This window comes from Cherax quadricarinatus, chromosome 43 (assembly GCF_038502225.1).
Source record: "Cherax quadricarinatus isolate ZL_2023a chromosome 43, ASM3850222v1, whole genome shotgun sequence".
Lineage (NCBI taxonomy): Eukaryota > Metazoa > Arthropoda > Malacostraca > Decapoda > Parastacidae > Cherax > Cherax quadricarinatus.
The window spans coordinates 21,724,547-21,748,328 of NC_091334.1; the positions used below are offsets into that span (position 1 = coordinate 21,724,547).

The window sequence follows — 23,782 nt, forward strand, 5'->3', positions numbered from 1 at the left end:
ATAGTGACAGTTTTTCAAAGCCTAAGAGAAATCGTGAAATGCTTCCCATCAGTGAAAAAGTGCTAATTCTCGACTTATTGTGCATAATTTACCAATTAAACTTTACCATAGGTATGTATGTAAACAAAAAAAGTACTTAAATATAGGGTTCATTACTATCCGCAGTTCTGGGCATCCACAGTAGATCTTGGAATGTATCCCCCAGGGATACAGGGGTCCTACTGTATATACAGTGATACCTCTCATATCTGAACTATGTGGGCTGAGACCAGTTCAGAAACACGGAGTTTCCGGATATGTGAGGGGGGAATGCACATCCGTATCATCCATATCACATCCATATCGCCATCGGCAATGACACTGTAGGTTTAAAAAATGAGTCCAACGTTGTGTGGCGGTGTGGCCAGACACTCTTGGCTCAAATAACAGCCTCCAGGTTATTATGGACCACAGGACCATAACTTTTCAAATGGGCTGTGGACAGTGGTTGCTCCAAATACGTACTCCAAAAGTGTTTCAACACTTGCCCTTGCTGCTGAAGTTTTTGGTCTTGGAGGCATTGGGTAGTCGTCGTCATCATCACTTTCGGAATGTTCCAGGTGCAACACTGATTTTGCAATCTCTGCCATGGAACCGCACCACCATCATGCGCACCTGTTCAGTTAGGAGACAATAGGGGGACTGAGAACAGTGTGTGGCAGGGTGACGAAGAACGCAGCTCCTAGTGGCCAACCAGTACACTAAAGTGTGGACTAAATTTGATTCAGCCTTCTGCCGTATCCAAACAGCTGCTCGGATGTTTCAGTAATAATTTTAAAATTTTGCCCTTTCCCAGGGCCTGTTCGAATATTGGCGAGGTTCGGATAATGGCAGGCTGGATATGCGAGGTATCACTGTACTTCTACAGTATTACTGTTACCATTCTTCCATCAATGTACTCTTTCTTTTCACAATCTGAACCACACTAAGAGTTCAAAAACTATTATTTTTTGTAAACATTACGATATTAAAAAAAATTGTTATGGCTCTTATGGAGTTGTGAGGAATGCTGCCTCATTTTTCCCATGTTTTTCATTATATGTTACACAAATCATTGATAGCACAATTTTCAGGAATGTAGCCATCATAAATTATGATCATCCATGTTATCTTCTAATTACTAATGCACGACAGCCATAATAGCTAAGTGAGATAAAAGAGGATGTCTGATATCAGGTTGCCTAGATGACAAATGTTTGTAATTATTATTTTTAATACATCAGCTGTTTCCCACTGAGGTAGGATGACCCGAAAAAGAAGAAACACTTTCATCATCACTCACTATCACTATTTTGCCAATACATACTACAGTTCAAAAACTAAAATATCTCCACCCCTCCTGTATTAACTAAAAAAGTTAAAATTCCAGCCTCATGCTGCTGCTGTATGTGAAGTGGAGGATCTACCATACCCATCCTCTCCTGACTACCAAATGCACGCACGCACACACAAAGACGAGTCAAAAGGATGTTAGGAAGTATTTCTTCATCCAGAGTTGTCTGGCAAGTGATGTAGTGAAGGCAGGAACCATACATAGTTTTAAGACAGGGTATGATAAAGCTCATGGAGCAGGGAGAGAGAGGATCCAGTAGTGGTCCGTGAAGAGGCGGGGCCAGGAGCTGAGTCTCAACCCCTGCAACCACAAATAGGTGAGAAATAGGCGAGTACACACACACACACACACACACACACACACATGGGGCCAGGAGCTGAGTCTTGACCCCTGCAACCACAATTAGGTGAGTACACGCAGGTGTACAGGGTTCAGGATCCTGTATACTGTGTATGTTAGGCCTATACTGGAGTATGAAGCCCCAGTTTGGAACCCACACCTAACCAAGCGCGTAAGGAAACTAGAGAAAGTGCAAAAAGTTTGCAACAAGACTAGTCCCGGAGCAAAGGGGCATGTCCTACAAGGAGAGGTTAAGGGAAATCAACCTGATGACACTGGAGGACAAGAGAGATGTGGGGATATGATAATGACACGTGAAATACTGAGAGGAATCAACAAGGTAGACAGTGACGAGATGTTCCAGAGATGGGACACAGCAACAAGGGGTCACAGTTGGAAGCTGAAGACTCAGATGAATCACAGGGATGTTAGAAAGTATTTCTTCAGTCACAGAGTTGTCAGGAAGTGGAATAGTCTGGGAAGTGATGTAGTGGAGGCAGGATCCATACATAGCTTTAAGAAGAGATATGACAAAGTAATGGAGCAGGAAGTGTGATCTAGTAGCGACCAGTGAAAAGGTGGGCCCATGAGCTGTGACTTAACCCTTGCAACCACAACTAGACAAGTACAACCAGGCGAGTACACACATACACTTCACCAAACCTGGCAAGATTGCCGGCCTTTTCTTTGTGAAACACAAAATAACAAATAAATACAAACTCCTACTTAATATTCAGTACATACTAACCTTTATTCTTATGTGTGTTAATTCTCTAGTTCATATTCATGTAATATTTTTCTTTAATTTAGGAGATGTTAGAGAAACAATGATCTCCAGGGACCATTAGCAAACAGATAACCTGAAAACTTTAATGCAATATTAATATTAAAATAATGCATTACCTTAAAATTAAGATGATAAAAACACTACCTGAAAACTTGAGAGAACGATTTCATTTTCTGAAGCATTGACAGTTCCCACGTTTTCAACTATTTCAACTAAGTCCGAGATAAACTTTGCATCGTAGATTCCTCTCTCCTCCCATATGTTGAAGATCCGAATAATCTTGGGCCGAATCTTTTCATCTCTGTTGAAATTTGTGAAAGTATCATAATTATTAAGACTGAAAAATCCATTCCACTTATTAAATAATATTCCAGTAAAATTGCTTCAGCTCAACAATATATGTATATAAAATATTAGCTATATTAAGTGTTAAAAATAATTTAGTAACTCTTATCTCTGTAAATATTTTATACAAAAAACTATGTAATGGTTTCTTAACAAATTCTCCTGAAGAGAAAAAAATACTACATGTGACAGGCTTGTGAGCACAGTGCCACATAAAGAAGAAAAAGTGCAAAAGTATATATAGTCCATACTCTTTATAAGGTACAGCTATGGGTTATTTGTGTATTGTTCCAGTCATGGTATTGTGCCTTTTTTGTTAGTTACAATATAGCATTCTATCCATCTATCTATCTATCCTGATCACCTGGGCTAAAATGCCTACATTGAAGTGCATGCAACCAGCACCAACTGCCTGAATGATCAAGGTGGTAACCAGGAGGTTTAGTCTGCTCCTGGAACTGTCTACAGATAAACTAAAGGTAAAGAATGACCAAACACGCCTTCAATTTGACTTTTTTTTCCTAACACACCATAAAACTACTAAGTCAAGGTGACCCCCACACACACATTATTACCACTCAAGCTCTGTCTGCTTTTTCCAAACACCTGTTATTTGTAAATGCATTAATAACTTAGTAGTTAATATTTCTGACCTGACTAGAGGTGCTGCTTCTTTGATGGCTGTAGCAAAGTGCTGGACGAGGTCGAGGAGTTTCTTGCGGCGGCTGTTCTGTACAATGTCGTTGCACACATAAAACAGAGTGAGTCGATGATGGACCTTGGCTGGAAATGTTAGGAAGGTCAATAATTTTAATGAGAGGGAAGTGGAAGAGGGGAAAAGAAAAGAGCAGTGGAAGAGAGGTAGGAGAAAGATGGAGGAAGAGGAAGAAGATGAAGGAGTAAACAGAAAAGAGAAAGCTGAGAAAGAATAGTAGATGAGGAGCAGGAAAAGGGCATTGGAGCAGGGAAAAGAGAAGCAGGGAAAGAGAAGACTAGAGGAAGAGGAATAGACTAAAAGACGAAAAAGCTAGAGGAAAAGAAGATACAAGAAGAGGAGGAGGAGGTACAGAGGAAGAGGAGGAGGGTAGAGGAAACGAAGAAGGCAGTAAGAAATAAGGTAGAAGGAAAAAAGACAAGCAAAAGAAGGAGGAGGAAGAGAAGGAAGTAGAATGAAGGGGAAGAGGAGGAAGGACAAAGAAGCAGAATGAAGAGGAGTCAGGAGAAAAAAAAGGTGAAAGAGGAAGAGAAGGTAGGGGAAAGAGGAGAGAGAGAAGAGAAGGCAGGGGGAAGAAGTTCTGGGAAAAGGAATAAGGGGAAGATACAAAAAGGAGAAAATGTAGGGTAAAGAGGTAAGTGGAAATAGGAAAAGGTAGGGGGAAAGAGGAAGAGGCAGGAGGAAAAAGGTAAGGGGAATGAGTTAGGGGATGAGGAGGTAGGGGAAGAAGCAGGAAGTTAGAGGTTGGCATAGGGGAAGGGGAGGTAAGGGACGGGGAAAAAGTCGAAAGAGGAGAAAGGGGAAGAGGTAGGGAGAGAGAGAACAGGGCATAGGGAGAAGAGGCAGGAAACAAAGAGTAGTAAGAAGAGGAAGAAGATAAAGTAGGAGGAAAAAGAGAAGGTAGGAGGAAGATAAGGTAGGAGGAACATGAGAAGGTAGGAGGTAGAAGAGAAAGTAGGAGGTAGAAGAGAAGGTAGGAGGAAGAAGAAAAGGTAGGGGGAAGAAGAAAAGGTATGAGGAAGAAGAGAAGGTAGGAGGAAGAAAAGAAAGTAGGAGAAAGAAGAAAAGGTAGAACACACTCCCTAGTGTTAAGTGAACACTAGGGAGTATGTATGTCCAGTACAATGTAGTGGTTGTTAACACAAGAACAAGTGTTCAGTGAACACTAGGGAGTATGTCCAGTATAATGCAGTGTATATAGTTACTAACACAAGAATAAATGTAAAGCAAGCACCTTTGCGTACAGCGCGAGACCACGCCTGGATGATGGAATGGTGATGGTTTTTGTGCTGGAGACACCACCGGGACAGTGACTGGATATCCTCGGACGTCTCTCGCACAGCCGAGAGACGCTTTTCCAAGGACCGAGAGTCCATCTTGTTTTCCTTGCTCTTACTCATTATGTACAATTTGAGCAATTTTTTACAAGAAGGCATTTAAATTTCTCTTATTACTTTAGCACTTATTAATGGCTTTTCAGCATCCACCATTTTTATCTTTACCACATTTATTCACTACTTTTCTAAGCAATAATAATATGGATTCATCTTCCTCTAGTTAAATTTTTCATCATACAACAGTCACTAATGAAAGACACCGCTACATCTTACAGATATTCACAAACTAGTTTTCTAATATCTTTATAAAATTTATCAAAATTATTATCTAGCATACAACATGTTCACAATAATTTTCACCTTGACCTCATTTTTCAGTCAAGCATGACATGCTGTCGTCAGGTGCAAAATAGTGAAATTAGAAATATATTTTTTAAACTATACACATTCATTGTCAATCATATTTCAATTTCCAGTTGATGGTACAGGTACATTAAATATAAATCACAGTGTATGCAGTAATGTTCTTTAACAACAATGCCTTTCGAAAAGTAATGTACAACACATCTTCAGCAGGGGTTCACTTTTCATCTCTTTATACCACTGTTTATCTGAGGAGACAAAAACACATTTTAATCCTCACACTAAAGACTTCTCACAATAATTCTCCCTCAAAACAAGGTCATCCCCTCACAAAAATCTATCAAGGGCCCAAGAAATTACCAGATTTGCCACCGTAATGGAAGACAGCTTTCTAAGACAAGTTGTCCCATATGTTACTCATGGCAACAACATACTGAATCTTGCTCAGACCACAAATTGTGACCTTGTCCATTCATACAAGGTAAGAGAGAAACTACGAAACTGTCTACATCATTCGGTGCAAAATAAACACAAAAGTTGAGATCTAAAATAATATTACAATAATTCCCAACTACAAAGCAGCAAAATTTATTATGATGCTCCAAGACACCAGTAATGTAAACTGGATTACACTACTAAATGCAAGCAATGTAGAGGAAATTTGCTATTATATACCTCAAACATCCTTGCTTACTCTGAGCTATTCTCCACTCTATCCTAAACTCAATATTATGGTATTGGTGCAGCAAACCATCTGAAACCCATGATTATTCAGCAGAAATCTGAAGTAAGAATAATCGCTCTTTCAGGTTCCACACAACACACCACTACTACTATTCAAAAGTTTAAATTTGCTTAGCATACAAAATATTATATTATGGTAGTGAACTTTCAAGAGTAATATTACCAATGGTGACACTGTCCAAATTACTTGTGCTCTACTACCTAGAGTATTGTTCTGTGTTGATGGCTTCATTCAAGACTGGAATGCCCAAAAGTAATGAATAAGTACTGTCTTGTGCAGAGAAACAAATGATAATATATGAAAGATACTGGAGGGCCTATTCCCAAACCTACACATTACCATAACAACATACTGGAGTGAAGATATGGGAGAAAATAAACCCACTGAAAGCAGGACAGCAATGGACATAATTAACAAACACTGTATCAACATTCCTGGGAGATGACTATTCAACATACCATCAGTAGATACATACTGTATCAGAAATACTGTAGGAACAAGTTTAAAAGTCTTCAAGAGGAAACTGAATCATTACCTCTGCCAAGTGCCAGATCGACCAGACTGTGATGGATTTGTTGACCGGTGGGCCACCAAAACCAAACAGCCTGGTTAATCAGGCAAGCACCAGAAGAGCCTGGCCCCAGGCCAGGATGCAGGGTACAAAGACTCAAAACCAGCCATAGGTACATCATCAATCTTGCAGAATCATGGAAGGAGACTAAAATGACAACATTATCTAATGGTTGGAATTTTTTTTATATATATAATCTCTATACTGAGTTTGACTATGTGGGTTTGAGGCCAGCAATTTTCATCGAAACCCTCAGAGAGCAGGAGAAATAGACATTTCAGAAGGTGTGATGATGTGGATAGGAGAAAATGACAGCAATCCTGGTTAACAAGTGTTGACAGATGAAGCCATCACAGAAAAGGCTCATGGTACAGGTATCATCAGTGAAGAACACAACAGAGATGATAAAGAATAGCCAGAGAGATTACCAAAAGTGTCTGCTGTAAGAGATGTGACTGATATTCTGATTAAGTACACTACCTCTCAGACAAAAGAGAAATGAAGGCTGATTTTCCATATGTATGAGTACTTAGAAAATTTATCAGGGAGTAGCATCTATGCAGCAAACAACTAAAGGTTTATTTAGTGTAGCATATTCTTTAAACATGGGCCTAGTTCAAAGTCTCCCTAACCATATACATACAAGTAATAGTATCTTTATTTACTACAAGTGCATGTACATGGTATACATGCCTAGCTGACATCAATGACATACTGCTATATAGTTTAAGCCCTTTGTTATGCTGAGCATTTTGGGCAAATTAGGTAAGTGTCCCAGGATGCGACCCACACCAGTCGACTAACACCCAGGTACCCATTTTACTGATGGGTGAACATAGACAACAGGTGTAAAGAAACACGCTCAATGTTTCTACCCTGGCTGGGAACTGAACCCAGACCCTCGCCGTGTGGGGCAAGAACTTCAGCCACCAGGCAACCAGAGCCTCCAATGCGTACTTCTTCTCAACCATCTACACGTACATTAGTGGAGCTTCACAGCTTCTCTGACTCAGGATAAAAGTGATTTTTGAATCACCAGAAGGAGGAGGAGGCCACTACCCAGACATCCACAGATCACTTCCAGAGGGTGGACAAAGGTACTGAGTCTCACCAGGAGCCTGAATCAGTGCCATCAACTTCAGATGCTACAACATTCAGGCCAACACCTTCTCACCATCTGTTTTATTAAATTTATATTATTTACAAACTTTATTATAAACATTACAAACTTCATTTCATTTATAACATGTATTGTTTACTAGTGTACAATATGTATTTTTCCCCGTGTTCACATATACTGTATACATACATATGTTGGGCTTGCAAACAACTGCTCGGAACCAAACGTTTTCATACATAGGGGAGTGACTGTAACTATTTTAAAAGAAATGAACTCCATTAGCTACATAACCTTCCTTTTCAAGACTGAAGTATTTTTTTAGTTTACATTCTATACAATTTAAATTTATAGGGAGTCTGAGTCAGTACATTTTTACTGACTCCGACTCCAGTAGCCCAAGAATTGCTTCCGATTCTGACTCTGACTCCACAGCCCTGGTTGTGAGGAAGAACATTGTTGTTGTGAGGGAGGACATTGTTGTTGTGATGGAGGACATTGTTGTTGTGGGGGAGAACACTGTTGTTGTGAGGAAGAACACTGTTGTTGTGAGGAAGAACACTGTTGTTGTGAGGGAGAATGTTGTTGCGAGGGAAAACATTGTTGCTGTGAGGTAGAGCAATGCTGTGAGGGAGAACATTGTTGTTGTGAGGGCGAGCAATTTTGTTGTGATGGGGAATGTTGTTGTTGTGAGGGAGGACATTGTTGTTGTGAGGGAGAACATTGTTGTTGTGAGGGAGAGCAATGTTGTGAGGGAGAGCATTGTTGTTGTGAGGGAGAGCATTGTTGTTGTGATGGGGAACGTTGTTGTGAGGGAGAGCAATGTTGTGAGGGAGAGCATTGTTGTTGTGAGGAAGGACATTGTTGTTGTGATGGGGAACATTGTTGTGAGGGAGAGCAATGTTGTTGTGAGGGAGAGCATTGTTGTTGTGAGGAAGGACATTGTTGTTGTGATGGGGAACGCTGTTCTGAGGGAGAGCAATGTTGTTGTGAGGGAGAACAATGTTGTTGTGAGGCAGAAGATTGTTGTTGTGAGGGAGAGCATTGTTGTTGTGAGGGAGAGCATTGTTGTTGTGAGGAAGGACATTGTTGTGATGGGGAACGTTGTTGTTGTGAGGGAAAACACTGTTGTGAAAGAGGACATTGTTGTGAAGGAGGGCATTGTTGTGAAGGAGGACATTGTTGTGAAGGAGGGCATTGTTGTGAGGGAGGACACTGTTGTGAAGGAGGACATTGTTGTGAGGGAGGACACTGTTGTGAAGGAGGACATTGTTGTAACGGATGACAATGTTGTAATGGAGAACATTGTAAAGGAGGACATTGTTGTGAGGGAGGACATTGTTGTGAGGGAGGACATTGTTGTGAAGGAGGACATTGTTGTGAAGGAGGACATTGTTGTGAGGGAGGACATTGTTGTGAAGGAGGACATTGTTGTGAGGGAGGACATTGTTGTGAAGGAGGACATTGTTGTGAAGGAGGACATTGTTGTGAAGGAGGACATTGTTGTGAAGGAGGACATTGTTGTGAAGGAGGACATTGTTGTGAAGGAGGACATTGTTGTGAAGGAGGACATTGTTGTGAAGGAGGACATTGTTGTGAGGGAGGACACTGTTGTGAAGGAGGACATTGTTGTGAGGGAGGACAGTGTTGGACACTGTTGTGGGGGAGGACATTGTTGTGAAGGAGGACATTGTTGTGAAGGAGGACATTGTTGTGAAGGAGGACATTGTTGTGAGGGAGGACACTGTTGTGAAGGAGGACATTGTTGTGAGGGAGGACACTGTTGTGGGGGAGGACATTGTTGTGAAGGAGGACATTGTTGTGAAGGAGGACATTGTTGTGAAGGAGGACATTGTTGTGAGGGAGGACACTGTTGTGAGGGAGGATATTGTTGTGAGGGAGGACATTGTTGTGAAGGAGGACATTGTTGTGAAGGAGAACATTGTTGTGAAGGAGGACATTGTTGTGAGGGAGGACACTGTTGTGAAGGAGGACATTGTTGTGAAGGAGGACATTGTTTTGAAGGAGGACATTGTTGTGAAGGAGGACATTGTTGTGAAGGAGGACATTGTTGTGAAGGAGGACATTGTTGTGAAGGAGGACATTGTTGTGAAGGAGGACATTGTTTTGAAGGAGGACATTGTTGTGAAGGAGGACATTGTTGTGAAGGAGGACATTGTTGTGAAGGAGGACATTGTTGTGAAGGAGGACATTGTTGTGAAGGAGGACATTGTTGTGAAGGAGGACATTGTTGTGAAGGAGGACACTGTTGTGGGGGAGGACATTGTTATGAGGGAGGACATTGTTGTGAAGGAGAACATTGTTGTGAAGGAGGACATTGTTGTGAAGGAGGACATTGTTTTGAAGGAGGACATTGTTGTGAGGGAGGACATTGTTGTGAAGGAGAACATTGTTGTGAAGGAGGACATTGTTGTGAAGGAGGACATTGTTGTGAGGGAGGACATTGTTGTGAAGGAGGACATTGTTGTGAAGGAGGACATTGTTTTGAAGGAGGACATTGTTGTGAGGGAGGACATTGTTGTGAAGGAGAACATTGTTGTGAAGGAGAACATGAAGGAGGACATTGTTGTGAAGGAGGACATTGTTGTGAGGGAGGACACTGTTGTGAAGGAGGACATTGTTGTGAAGGAGGACATTGTTTTGAAGGAGGACATTGTTGTGAGGGAGGACATTGTTGTGAAGGAGAACATTGTTGTGAAGGAGAACATTGTTGTGAAGGAGGACATTGTTGTGAGGGAGGACACTGTTGTGAAGGAGGACATTGTGAAGGAGGACATTTTTGTGAAGGAGGACATTGTTGTGAGGGAGGACACTGTTGTGGGGGAGGACATTGTTGTGAGGGAGGACATTGTTGTGAAGGAGGACATTGTTGTGAAGGAGGACATTGTTGTGAAGGAGGACATTGTTGTGAGGGAGGACACTGTTGTGGGGGAGGACATTGTTGTGAGGGAGGACACTGTTGTGAGGGAGGACACTGTTGTGGGGGAGGACATTGTTGTGAGGGAGGACATTGTTGTGAGGGAGGACACTGTTGTGAAGGAGGACATTGTTGTGAGGGAGGACACTGTTGTGAGGGAGGACATTGTTGTGAGGGAGGACACTGTTGTGAGGGAGGACACTGTTGTGAGGGAGGACACTGTTGTGAAGGAGGACACTGTTGTGAGGGAGGACACTGTTGTGAGGGAGGACACTGTTGTGAAGGAGGACACTGTTGTGAGGGAGGACATTGTTGTGAGGGAGGACACTGTTGTGAGGGAGGACACTGTTGTGGGGGAGGACATTGTTGTGAGGGAGGACATTGTTGTGAGGGAGGACACTGTTGTGAAGGAGGACATTGTTGTGAGGGAGGACACTGTTGTGAGGGAATACATCAAAGTTGCAACAGAGATCATTGTTGTAAAGAAACACCTTAAGAGGAAGGACTTTGTTAGATAAGTATATATTGAATTCATTTTCTTTTACTTTTAAGCTGATCAAGATGCTGTGTATATGCTTGTTTATTGAGTTGTGCAATGGAGACTGGTGTATTTTGGGTCTATGGAATAGCATTTTTTTTTTTTGTAACAAAGCCTAACCTATAAAACCAAACCCAAGCTCACACACTCCCTGATATGTCAAAAGGTTCCCATCTGCCAACATCTTCAATAATATTGTTAAAAAGCACCTACTAAATCTCACATAACTGTTATATCCATTAACTATCTGTAAATTATCAACCTTTGATTACACCACCTCAATTAAATCACCACATAAAATGCAGATCATTGAGCTGATGCAAATTTTATGTCCAGTAGGAAGGGGAATGGTTCAGCATAAGTGGAACCTGCTTAGCATATGCCAGTAGACCTACTGCAGTTCACCTTTATTCCAATTTGTTTTTGAAAAGATCTTCACTTGCTAGTTTTTCCATCACCTGAGTGACATACCTGTGACTGATTTTGATAGTTATACTCTTGCAACTCAGCCTGAAGCCAGACTTCACTGTTGACTGCATGATCAACCAGTCTCTTGATACCCTGACCTTGCACACCTGTAATCATAACATGCCTGATCTGGAACTTTCAGCAGAAATTTGTCCCAATCTGCTTGAAAATCTGAGATCACTATACAAACTTCACCTGCAGCTCTGATCACTGGACACCTGTTATGTCCTGTCAGTGGCAATTTACTTGCACTTCTGATCATCAAATACCTGTCACATTACATCACCCACACCACTGGCCACCAGACATCCGTCACATCCAATCATCTGCACCACTGATCACCAGACACCCACCACATCATATCACCCACACCTATGACCACCAGACACCTGCCACATCCTGTCACCCACACCTCTGACCACCAGACACCCACCACATCATATCACCCACACCTATGACCACCAGACACTCATCACATCCTGTCACCCACACCTCTGACCACCAGACACTCATCACATCCTGTCACCCACACCTATGACCACCAGATACTCATCACATCCTGTCACTCACACCTCTGACCACCAGACACCCACCACATCATATCACCCACACCTATGACCACCAGACACCCACCACATCATATCACCCACACCTATGGCCACCAGACACCTGCCACATCCTGTCACCCACACCTCTGACCACCAGACACCCACCACATCATATTACCCACACCTATGACCACCAGACACCTGCCACATCCTGTCACCCACACCTCTGACCACCAGACACCCACCACATCACATCACCCATACCTATGACCACCAGACACCTGCCACATCCTGTCACCCACACCTCTGACCACCAGACACCCACCACATCATATTAACCACACCTATGACCACCAGACACCCACCACATCATATCACCCACACCTATGACCACCAGACACCCACCACATCATATCACCCATACCTATGACCACCAGACACCTGCCACATCCTGTCACCCACACCTCTGACCACCAGACACCCACCACATCATATCACCCACACCTCTGACCACCAGACACCCACCACATCATATCACCCACACCTATGACCACCAGACACCTGCCACATCCTGTCACCCACACCTCTGACCACCAGACACCCACCACATCATATTACCCACACCTATGACCACCAGACACCTGCCACATCCTGTCACCCACACCTCTGACCACCAGACACCCACCACATCATATTACCCACACCCCTGACCACCAGACACCTGCCACATCCTGTCACCCACACCATTGATCACCAGACACCCGCCACATCCCATCACCCACACCTCTGACCACCAGACACCCGTCACATCCCATCACCCACACTTCTGACCACCAGACACCCGTCACATCCCATCACCCACACCACTGACCACCAGACACCCGTCACATCCCATCACCCACACCACTGACCACTAGACACCCGTCACATCCCATCACCCACACCTCTGACCACCAGACACCCGTCACATCCCATCACCCACACCTCTGACCACCAGACACCCGTCACATCCCATCACCCACACCTCTGACCACCAGACACCCGCCACATCCCATCACCCACACCTCTGACCACCAGACACCCGTTACATCCCATCACCCACACCTCTGACCACCAGACACCCGTCACATCCCATCACCCACACCTCTGACCACCAGACACCCGTCACATCCCATCACCCACACCACTGACCACTAGACACCCGTCACGTCCCGTCACACGTCCCAGGACGTCACAAAATACAGCCAGGAATTTCATAGCTGCTGACTAAGATCGAGCCTTCTGACTGCTGCTCCATATTTAACCACAATTTCCACCCTCCCGGCGCCACGTAACCACTTTGCAACTCCACTGCAACACTGCACACGCATAACTTCACTAAAGTAATGAGCCTAAACACCATGGCAAGTCGTACTTGAGGAGTAATTGATCACTTTTGTGCCATTGTTGGTGGGTTCATGAGGGACTCGCACTCACACAAACAAACATGGTGGACACCATCACTAAACCAAACACCTCTTACACTCCACTCTAATTGACTCTATTACGACACCAGCTCGCTTAATTAGCCACGAAAATGTCAGTTAAAATGGTAACTAGGACAGTGTTTAAGTACGGTTGAGTAAAAGGGTAATTACGGTGAAATATGCTATGTTTGGTGGTATAGTTGTGACAGAAAATGTACCCATGTTATTTTTCAATGAAAACAAGTATTGCTTGGTATTTTTATGGGTAAACTATATGAAAAAGGGTATGTCTGTTTTATTAATAATAATAGTAATAAATAATATCTTTATTTACTACAAGTACATATACAAGGTACACAGACCATAACTGACATCAGTGACGTACTACTATATAGAAAACTTGTTATGCTGAGCATTTCGAGCAATTAGGTCAGTCCACTAAACCCTGGTACCCATTTTGCTGATGGGTGAACATAGACCATCGACACCATGCTCAGCCTTTCTAGGGTAGGGTAGGTGCCTGAGCCCAAGCTTGTAGCTCACAAGACTGTTATTCCCATTAGCCCTCTTGGGGCGGGGATGGCAGACCAGAGAGGCCTAGCTTCTCCCTACGAGCCCCGTGAGGGCGGGGAATGTGGCTAGGCCTGGGGACAGTTGGTCCCAAAGATGAGGGGGTACTTGTGCCTCCTCCCATGGGAGACTTAGGTCTCAGAGACACTCCCTAGATAGGGAACCAAGGCCGGGCCACCACTTGGAAAAGGCCCGGGCCGGGAGAATACCGGCGAATCTTTAATAATAATAATGAACATAGACAACCACTCAATCAGTGTAGGAAACACGTCCGATGTTTTCACCCCATCGCCGGGAATCGAGCCCGGACCCTCACCGTGTGAAGCGAGAGCTTTCGCCACGAGGCAAATGCTTTTACACACTCTTTTTCAAATTTCAGCATTGTTTTTATTGGGAAAATAAGTATCAAGAGCATACTGTGGTAAAAACAATCTTAAACTTATACTAATCCTACCTAAATAGAATGATATATGTTATAAACTACAGAAGAGTCTTTGGGCTCCAGATTTAATTAAGCAAGCAAGTCCTTATTTCGGTAATAATTTAATGGTTATAATCATAACCAAAATTTTTAAAGAGATGGAGAGGTAAGCCAGTGGAAGGCCTCGGTCAGGTGGCCACAAGCTCCAGCTGTAGGTCATCATATGATTAAGACCTGTATCAGGAATAAGTAAGTTTACTCAGGTATACACAAATACAGTTACATAGATTATCATACATAGTAGCATATGTGTAGAGAACCTGGGATAACCCAAAAATGTCAGAGTGACTTATTTCCATTGGGGTCCTTTTACCTTATTATTATAATATAAAGGCTATAATATCTTATTATTATTCTATAATGGAGATAACATCTTTTTATCATACTAATAAGACTATCTACTACACGAGGGTCATTAAGACTATCTACAATACGAGGGTCATTACTAGGAATAAGGTAAAATTACACGTGTGTTAGCTAAAAAAAAATAAAAAATCATTCCCCTCCCTTTCTGTAGCTACATTCATCAGACACCTTTTGTCACTCTTCTTGAACTGGTTCATGCTTTGACTGGCTTTGACATGTGCAGGCAGTCTGTTCCATTCCTTTATTGTTGTACAATAGAAGGTGTTTGAAGCCTGGCCACTGGCTCTGGGTACTACAAAGTTGTGCTCTCTCCCCCTAGTACTATGATTGCTTTGGTTCCCAACCTTGACAAAATTGGCAGCAAGATATTCTGGACACTGTGAGCAATTTTATAAACATGATTTAGCTTCAGTTGTTTTACTCTGTCTTCAACATTCGGCATATCCAACTGCTGTAATTCATCCTGGCCTACATGTTCTCTTGGACCCAGGTCCAGGATGAACCTTAATATTTTGTTCTGGGTGATTTGCAGTTTATCTTCCAGTTTTTTTTTTTTTGTCAAGGCAGAGTACCATGAAGAGCAAGCGTAATCCATATGACATTGTATAAGGGCTAGACATAGGGTCCTGCGAGCCTCAGTAGGTAGACACTGTGCTTGTCTATAGAGGAACTTCAGTCTGGCATTCGCTTTCTTTACTACTCTGTTCCCTATCAATTCTCCTGACATGCATGGGTTAAAGGGGATTCCCAGATATTTTACTGATGAAACTGAAGTGATGGGCTCCCCATTACACTGGACATTAAAATCATTTACTCTTCTCAATTTGTTTCGTGCCAAAGAGAATGGCTTCAGTTTTCCCGAGGTGTAATGATAGTTTGTTGTCTACTAACCATTTGCTGCAGGACTCCAGTTCCAGTCCCCTCAGGGAAGGTTCCTTGATGTTGGTGAGGGGCTCTTGATTTAGGAAATTGGATCTGTGCTCCAGTTCCCCGAATTAAGCCTGAATGCCTTCCACATCCCCCCCCCCAGGCGCTGTATAATCCTACGGGTTTAGCGCTTCCCCCTTGATTATAATAATAATAATAATCCAGTTCCAGTGTTTACAAAACAAATTCTGGCCACAAAATAGAGCGAAACACCAACGTCAAAGACCTGGGAGTGATCATGTCGGAGGATCTCACCTTCAAGAACCATAACATTGTTTCAATCGCATCTGCTAGAAAAATGACAGGATGGATAAAGAGAACCTTCAAAACTAGGGATGCCAAGCCCATGATGACACTCTTCAGGTCACTTGTTCTATCTAGGCTGGAATATTGCTGCACACTAACAGCACCTTTCAAGGCAGGTGAAATTGCTGACCTAGAAAATGTACAGAGAACCTTCACGGCACGCATAACGGAGATAAAACACCTCAATTACTGGGAGCGCTTAAGGTTCCTGAACCTGTATTCCCTGGAATGCAGGCGGGAGAGATACATGATTATATACACCTGGAAAATCCTAGAGGGACTAGTACCGAACTTGCACACGAAAATCACTCACTACGAAAGCAAAAGACTTGGCTGACGATGCAACATCCCCCCAATGAAAAGCAGGGGTGTCACTAGCACGTTAAGAGACCATACAATAAGTGTCAGGGGCCCGAGACTGCTCAACTGCCTCCCAGCATACATAAGGGGGATTACCAACAGACCCCTGTCAGTCTTCAAGCTGGCACTGGACAAGCACCTAAAGTCGGTTCCTGACCAGCCGGGCTGTGGCTCGTACGTTGGTTTGCGTGCAGCCAACAGTAACAGCCTGGTTGATCAGGCTCTGATCCACCAGGAGGTCTGGTCACAGACCGGGCCGCGGGGGCGTTGACCCCCGGAACTCTCTCCAGGTAAACTCCAGGTTAGCTATATCTTATGGGTCTTTACCTGACACTAACAGAGCACTGTCATCTGCATACAGTAGGAGTTTGCACTTGACACTGATAGGCATGTCGTTAACATAGCATAGGAATAATAAGGGACCCAGAATACTACCTTGGGGAACTCCACATGCTATCGGCAGGGGTTCTGATTCCTTAGTTTAATATGTTTATTATGCACCCCATACCCATCCTGTGGGCGGTAGTCAAAAGATTACAGAGGTACATAATGGGTCCAGGGACTGGACCCCAAACTTATGATAGCTGAACAAGTTACAAAGGTAATGAACTCTAGGTAGATTTGGTCACATTCATAGCACGTTACAAAGGTAATGAATTATCCTCACTCCTATACATGGTTACAGTTATGAACAAATTATAAAGTATTGAGCCACTGACACGTCCACACCTGGTCACAATTGTAATAAGTTATAAATACAGATATTAAGTGGATCATACACCCACACGAGCGCGCGCGCACACGCATACACACACGAGGGCGCACGCACAGACACATGCACACGAGCGTACACATATATGCATATACACAAGCAGTATACTCTAATGTATAGAGTATAGTGATAACTCTAACAGAACACACAACCATAATTGCGAGACACAGATCACTTTCGATATCCCGCGTGTTCATTTCTCCCTATGCAAAAATGTTATGCAAGTAAAAGGCCCGAAGATCTGGAATTCATTGCCAGAACAAACTAAAGGACCCCTGTCTGCAAATCAGTTTAAGGCTCTAATAAGAAATCACCTCCGCGTTGATCCCCGGAATACCCTCCAGGTAGACTCCAGGTAGGTAGTCCACTAACACCCAGCTTCCTATTTTACTGCTAGGTAAACATGGATAACAGGTGTTTTAAGAAAAGTCTGGAGGGCTTCTGTGCAAGAGTTTTGATGGGTTGGCCTGAGAATATTAACAAAAATATGAACATTTCTTTAAGTGACATGATCTCTGATACTTGGAATATATTTTTTTCGCGTGTTTAGAATTTTGGCGGTACGGGGGACATCCTCAATGATTTTCATTGGTTTATTCTGCCTTTTTCCCAGCCCTCCAAGTTTCCAGTATGACATAATAGCAAGCAGAGATTTGACATAATCAACCAGTGATCTAATGTAAGCAAAATACATCATTTTCACAATTTTAACATTAGCTCCATACATGAGATGAACGCCTGCCACAACTCTACAGTAAGTACTCTCAGCCTTTTCACTGTCGACAAAGTTTTGTTACCACAAGCCCAAGCAGTGGGACCTCAAAGCCGCTTAGATACCTGTATCTGATTACATATTCTAGTCGAGACCCATCATGCAACTGGATCCTGCGGTCTGCGTCTCTCTGTCGAGGAGGACGCCTGTTAAGTATCGTCGTTTTTCTCAGCAGAGATAATGAACTCTGGATCCTGACACGAGGCTAGTACATAGCTAAGATATTTGGGTTGCTGGAGAATCCGGTGGTGCGAATCATTTCATCATCAGCAAAACTGATCCTAATATTGACTGGGCAGGTTAGACATAACATTTAGTAAAGATTAATTAGAATATTGAGTAAGGTGGGACTGATAACACCTCCCTATGGGATTCTAAGTCGAAGTCTTTAGTTACACTTCTTTACCTGCAACAACACTTTCTGATGGACAGACAGGCTTTGATACAGTGGAGAAGCCATCCTACTACATCCATTCTGGCAAGTTCTCTAAAGATTACTTGACTGGTAGCCATATCAAAGGCAGATTTATAGTCAAGGAAAGAAGTATAGAAGCTGTTAGTATGGAGAATGAGAAAAGTGGTTATGCAATAGTGCACACTCCTTCCATGCATAACACATGCAACGAGGAAGCCAGATACTGTTGCATTGTCTATCCTATCTTAGTCGTAATCACCGAGTTATTTGTGGGAATCGTGTCATGGGCTCCTGGCCCTGCCTCCTAGACTACACTGATCGACATCACTGATTTTTTTGGCTTCTTGGGCCATATCATACCTACTCTTAAAGCTGTGTAGGGACTTTGCCTCATCCAAGACTAAAGAAAGAGTTCCTTACATCCCTATGGCTCAATTGTTTTATTTATTTATTTATTTATTTAGTAATTTAAGCATACAAACAGAGGTACAAATAATACAGGTAAGAGCAGCATGCCAAAGCCACTTATATGCATAGCATTACGGGCTGGCTTAAAATTAACTTAAGATTAACTAAGCAATGATGAAATCAGTGATAAAACATTATTGTAAACAGATAACTATAAAGCACAAATGAGTATTACAAAGACAGGTCATATGGTTGCTTGCATTGCTGTACATTCAGTCGAATGGAGTATTCTGTTAGGTAGTGTATTTAAAAAAAAAATAAAGTTAGATTGGGTCCTAGGTTTAACATTTGTGTGATATAATTGTGAGTAACATATAGGATATACAATTTATAAGGTTCAGTTATTCAGTATTTATTTGGTTTTGAGTGAGTAAGTGATCTTTGAGAAGAGACTTGAATTTATAAACAGGCAGTGTTTCTTTTATATTTACAGGTAATGAATTCCAGATTTTAGGGCCTTTTATGTGCATTGAGTTTTTGCATAGCGTGAGATGGACACGAGGAACATCATTGTGTCTTCAACTTCCACCTGTGTCCCTTGATCATGTCCTCTTAATTCAAACAGTCTGTCCCGATCTATCCTATCAATTCCTCTTAAGATTTCATATGTCATAATCATGTCTCCCTTTGTCCTTCTCTCCTCCATGATCACCATGTTCAGTTCCTCCAGCTTCTCATAGTGAATTCTTCTCTTCTAGTACTATTATAGTTGCAAATACAGTTGCATAGATTATCATACATAGCAGCAACCCATAGCAGATAACCCAAAAAAGTCAGAGTGACTTATTTCCACTGGGGTCCTTTTGTTACCTTATCAATAATATTACATTAATATAAAAATCAAATGTGCCAGATAAAAAATTATATAAAAATGACACAAAACAAATTACATAAAATATTGAGTAATGGATGACAAAGATAAAATAAGCAGAATACAAGAATTATGACAATATAAACAAATATGAAAATCAATGATCAATGTTGGAATTGTAGGAATATACAAAAGGAATAAATTATACAGTGACTAGTATAATTATGAATAATCACTGAGAAACAATGAAAAAATAGAAGACAATGAATATATATATATATATATATATATATATATATATATATATATATATATATATATATATATATATATATATGAATATATATATATATATATATATATATATATATATATATATATATATATATATATATATATATATATATATATATATATATATATATATATATATGAATATATATATATATATATATGTATATATATATATATATATATATATATATATATATATATATATATATATATATATATATATATATATATATATATCATAAATTAATAATCATCTCTAAGGAATGCATTTATTACCCTAATAATATATGTTGTTAGGGACTCGTCCCTCATTGGTGGGACACCCAGACAGCCATTGCCAAATAGCAGTATATAAAGTATATAAAGTTCTGAAGGATTCTTTCTTCAGGTTCCAAATTACTGTTCTGAAGCTTGATAATTCTGCAGATGCCGCTGACAGTACAAAATATGCAATTCTAGCGATATTTTTTTTTGTAATATTTACCCTTAGGTCCATTTTCACTCTCAGATATTTGCAGCTTCTCTCAGTCTATGCTGTACTTTGTGTCCGGTCTGACCTCCTCTTCTCCACTTCGTATGACCTAGCGTTTGTTTAGGTTAAATTCGAGAAGCCACTTGTTTGACCACATCGAGGCTGTAGGCCTGTACACCTCAAAATTCCCTCTCCACTTCTTCCACTGCCTCCCGTACATATTTTCTGTATTGAATTGACCAAGCCACCGGCTAGCGAAACTTTACATCAGTAAAAATACCCAGATACGTGAGGCCTGGCCACAGACCGGGCCACGGGGGCGTTGACCCCCGAAATCCTCTCCAGGTATACAACTGTGGCGTCGTCTTGTCTTCTTGTTGCAGCTACTAGGGCTCATTATCTATTAATAATAATATCTTCATTTTTACACGTACTTGTACAAGGTATACAGACCATAGCTGACACCAATGACATACTACTATATAGAAAGCCCCTTGTTATGCATATTATTATTATTATAATCAAGGGGGAAGCGCTAAACCCGGAGGATTATACAGCGCCTGGGGGGGATATGTGTGGAAGGCATTCAGGCTTAATTCGGGGAACTGGTGCACCTTGTTATGCATAGCATTTCCCGCAAATTAGGTCAGTTTTGTCCCAGGATGCGACCCACACCAGTCCACTAACACCCAGGTACACATTTTATACTGATGGGTGAACATGGACATCAGGTGTCTTATGGAAACACGTCCCTAATGTTTTCCAGCCGTACCGGAGATTCGAACTCCGGATATCAGTGTGTGAGGTGAGTGCGCTAGCTATTCATGTCCTCTCTTCATGTCTCGTCTTTTCCTCGCTTTTTCATCATGCTTCATATTATTCAGCTATTGTAGCTATTTTGTAGGTTTTTTGTTTACCTTTTCAAATTAATCAACATGTTTCTTACAGGTGTCAACATCTATAGTCCAGTTTTGGCCTAACATGTAAAGTGTTTTTGGTCCCCTGCTGATTTTGTTGTTATTACTGCTGTTGTTGTTTCTGTTACTGCTACTTTTGGTGCTGTTTCTGTTATTGCTGTTGTTTGTGCTGTTTGTTATTGCTGCTGCTGCTGTTTCTGTTATTGCTGCTGTTGGTGCTGTTTCTGTTATTGCTGCTGTTAGTGCTGTTTCTGTTATTGCTGCTGTTGGTGCTGTTTCTGTTATTGCTGTTGTTTGTGCTGTTTGTTATTGCTGCTGCTGCTGCTGTTTCTATTATTGCTGCTGTTGGTGCTGTTTCTGTTATTGCTGCTGTTTCTGTTATTGCTGCTGTTGGTGCTGTTTCTGTTATTGCTGCTGTTGGTGCTGTTTCTGTTATTGCTGCTGTTTTTGTTGCTGCTGTTCTTGGTACTCTTCCTGCTATTTGTGCTGTTGGTGCTATTTGTTATTGCTGCTATTTCTGCTATTGCTTCTGTTAGTGATTTCTGTTATTGCTGCTGTCGGTGCTGTTTCTGTTATTTCTGCCTGTTAGTTCTATTTCTATCATTGCTGCTGTTTCTGTTAATGTTATTGCTGCCGTTATTGCTTTTTGTTATTGCTGCTGCTGCTCTTGGTACCATTTTTGCTGTGCTGCCATTGGTGCTGTTTCTGTTGCCTCTGTTGTTGTCTTTTGTTGCCACTGTTGGTGCTGATTCTGATGCCGTTGCTGTTGGTGCTTGTTCTGTTGTTGCTGCTGCTACTCTTAACTGTTTCTTTTGGTGTTAGTAAGTAAGTAAGTAAGTAAGTTTATTCAGGTATACACAAATACAGTTACATAGAATTATCATACATAGCAGCATATGTGTAGAGAACCTAGGATAACCCAAAAAAAGTCAGCCATTAATGGCAGCTCCGGTTCTTTGGATCAAGAGCCCGTCACCAGCTTCAAGGCACCACGCTTGATAGGTTATACTCCAGAGATAACATCATAGATAACGCCAAAATCTAAATCTCTATAAAATATATTATCATTATTTTTTTGTGTTAGTTTTCTGTTAGTACCGAGAGGATGAACAGGGGTAACTACTACAATAATAATTTGTCTTATTTTGTATTGGTTTGCCTTTTGAAGCCCATTAATACGAATCCTATGAACTTACAGATGCATAATAATAATATCTGTGGTATATTAAATAGCTCCTGCAGCTTTATAAATGAGTCAAACGTTTAAATATACCACTACCTCTCTTTAGCACGAACAAATACGACATATTTGTATTATATATTTTGAGTGTTTTATTGTTTTCAAGGTTGATCAAAGATATCCTTAATGTGGTGCTTTTCTTAAGGGATAATCTGAAATGGTTTTTAAGTATTCATGGTAACATTTCGAGTTACATAAAGAGATGAATGGCGTTCACATCAACCAATGTTTTGGTTGTCTAGATCAAGCCTTCCAACACTCAATGTATTACTTTTAACTCTTTAAAAACCAGATAAACTACAATTATACGCAACATCTGGAAAAAACACGTAGCAATACTTATTTTCCACACGTTTGCTTTACGGCGACTTGCAGCAAATGTACTTTTAATTGAAGTGTTAAGACTAATAAGCGGACGTAGTGTGAGTATTATTGGAACTTGACACTTTGTATTGAAAACATTGGTGAGAGTGTACGCTAGTAGTGAGGGAAGATTTGTTTAGTGCAAGCTGTGTCCTCAGCAGTGTTCTGAGACTCAACACTTGCTCACACAACATGGCTCACTCCAAGAAGAGGCAGAAGGAGTCCCAGACGGCGCACAAGGAGAAGCGAAGGTGATCAGACATTACACCCACTTGTTCTTACCTCCTCTACAACAACACTTGTAGCAACTTTGTGGAGTTAATCTGGCTTCTGTGTAATCTTTGTGGCTCTCTCTGGCGCATCTTTGCACTACTGATGGCGAGATTCGGTTAAAATCTCAACTTATTTGGTCGGAAAGTGGTGTTTTGAGGCTGTGAAGTGTGAGAGGTGTGTTAGGACAGTCTCGTCCAGGTCCCTCCACCAAGGCTACCATTAACACTTAGTAATAATAATAATAATTTGCCTCACTAAGTGGTTAAAAAGATTATTTTAACTCTCCTTGTTGTCCCTATTCGTTCAACAGCAAAGTTGTGCATTGA

General features: G+C 41.5%; 2 protein-coding genes across 7 annotated transcripts in view; one reads left to right on the plus strand and one right to left on the minus strand.

Moving 5' to 3' along the window:
* Positions 1-13,678, minus strand: part of LOC128694317 (uncharacterized) — a 42,717-nt gene extending 29,039 nt beyond the window's left edge. For 2 of the 5 annotated variants that reach the window (XM_053784406.2, XM_070093680.1), the window contains exons 1-4: positions 13,598-13,678; positions 4,793-5,506; positions 3,497-3,626; positions 2,643-2,799 (exon numbers count right to left, since the gene is read on the minus strand). In XM_053784406.2, coding sequence (XP_053640381.1) covers positions 2,643-2,799; positions 3,497-3,626; positions 4,793-4,994 — 489 coding nt within the window. In that variant the 5' untranslated portion in view covers positions 4,995-5,506; positions 13,598-13,678. Of the gene's footprint in view, positions 1-2,642; positions 2,800-3,496; positions 3,627-4,792; positions 5,507-11,638; positions 11,743-13,597 lie in introns of all 5 variants that reach the window. The other 3 variants (XM_053784405.2, XM_053784408.2, XM_070093679.1) reach the window with 3 other exon arrangements.
* Positions 13,679-23,265: 9,587 nt separating this feature from the next.
* Positions 23,266-23,782, plus strand: part of LOC128686390 (protein similar) — a 688,895-nt gene continuing 688,378 nt past the window's right edge. For both annotated transcript variants that reach the window (XM_070093685.1, XM_070093687.1), the window contains exon 1: positions 23,266-23,434. In XM_070093685.1, the coding sequence (XP_069949786.1) occupies positions 23,376-23,434 (59 nt within the window). In that variant the 5' untranslated portion in view covers positions 23,266-23,375. The remainder of the gene's footprint in view (positions 23,435-23,782) is intronic.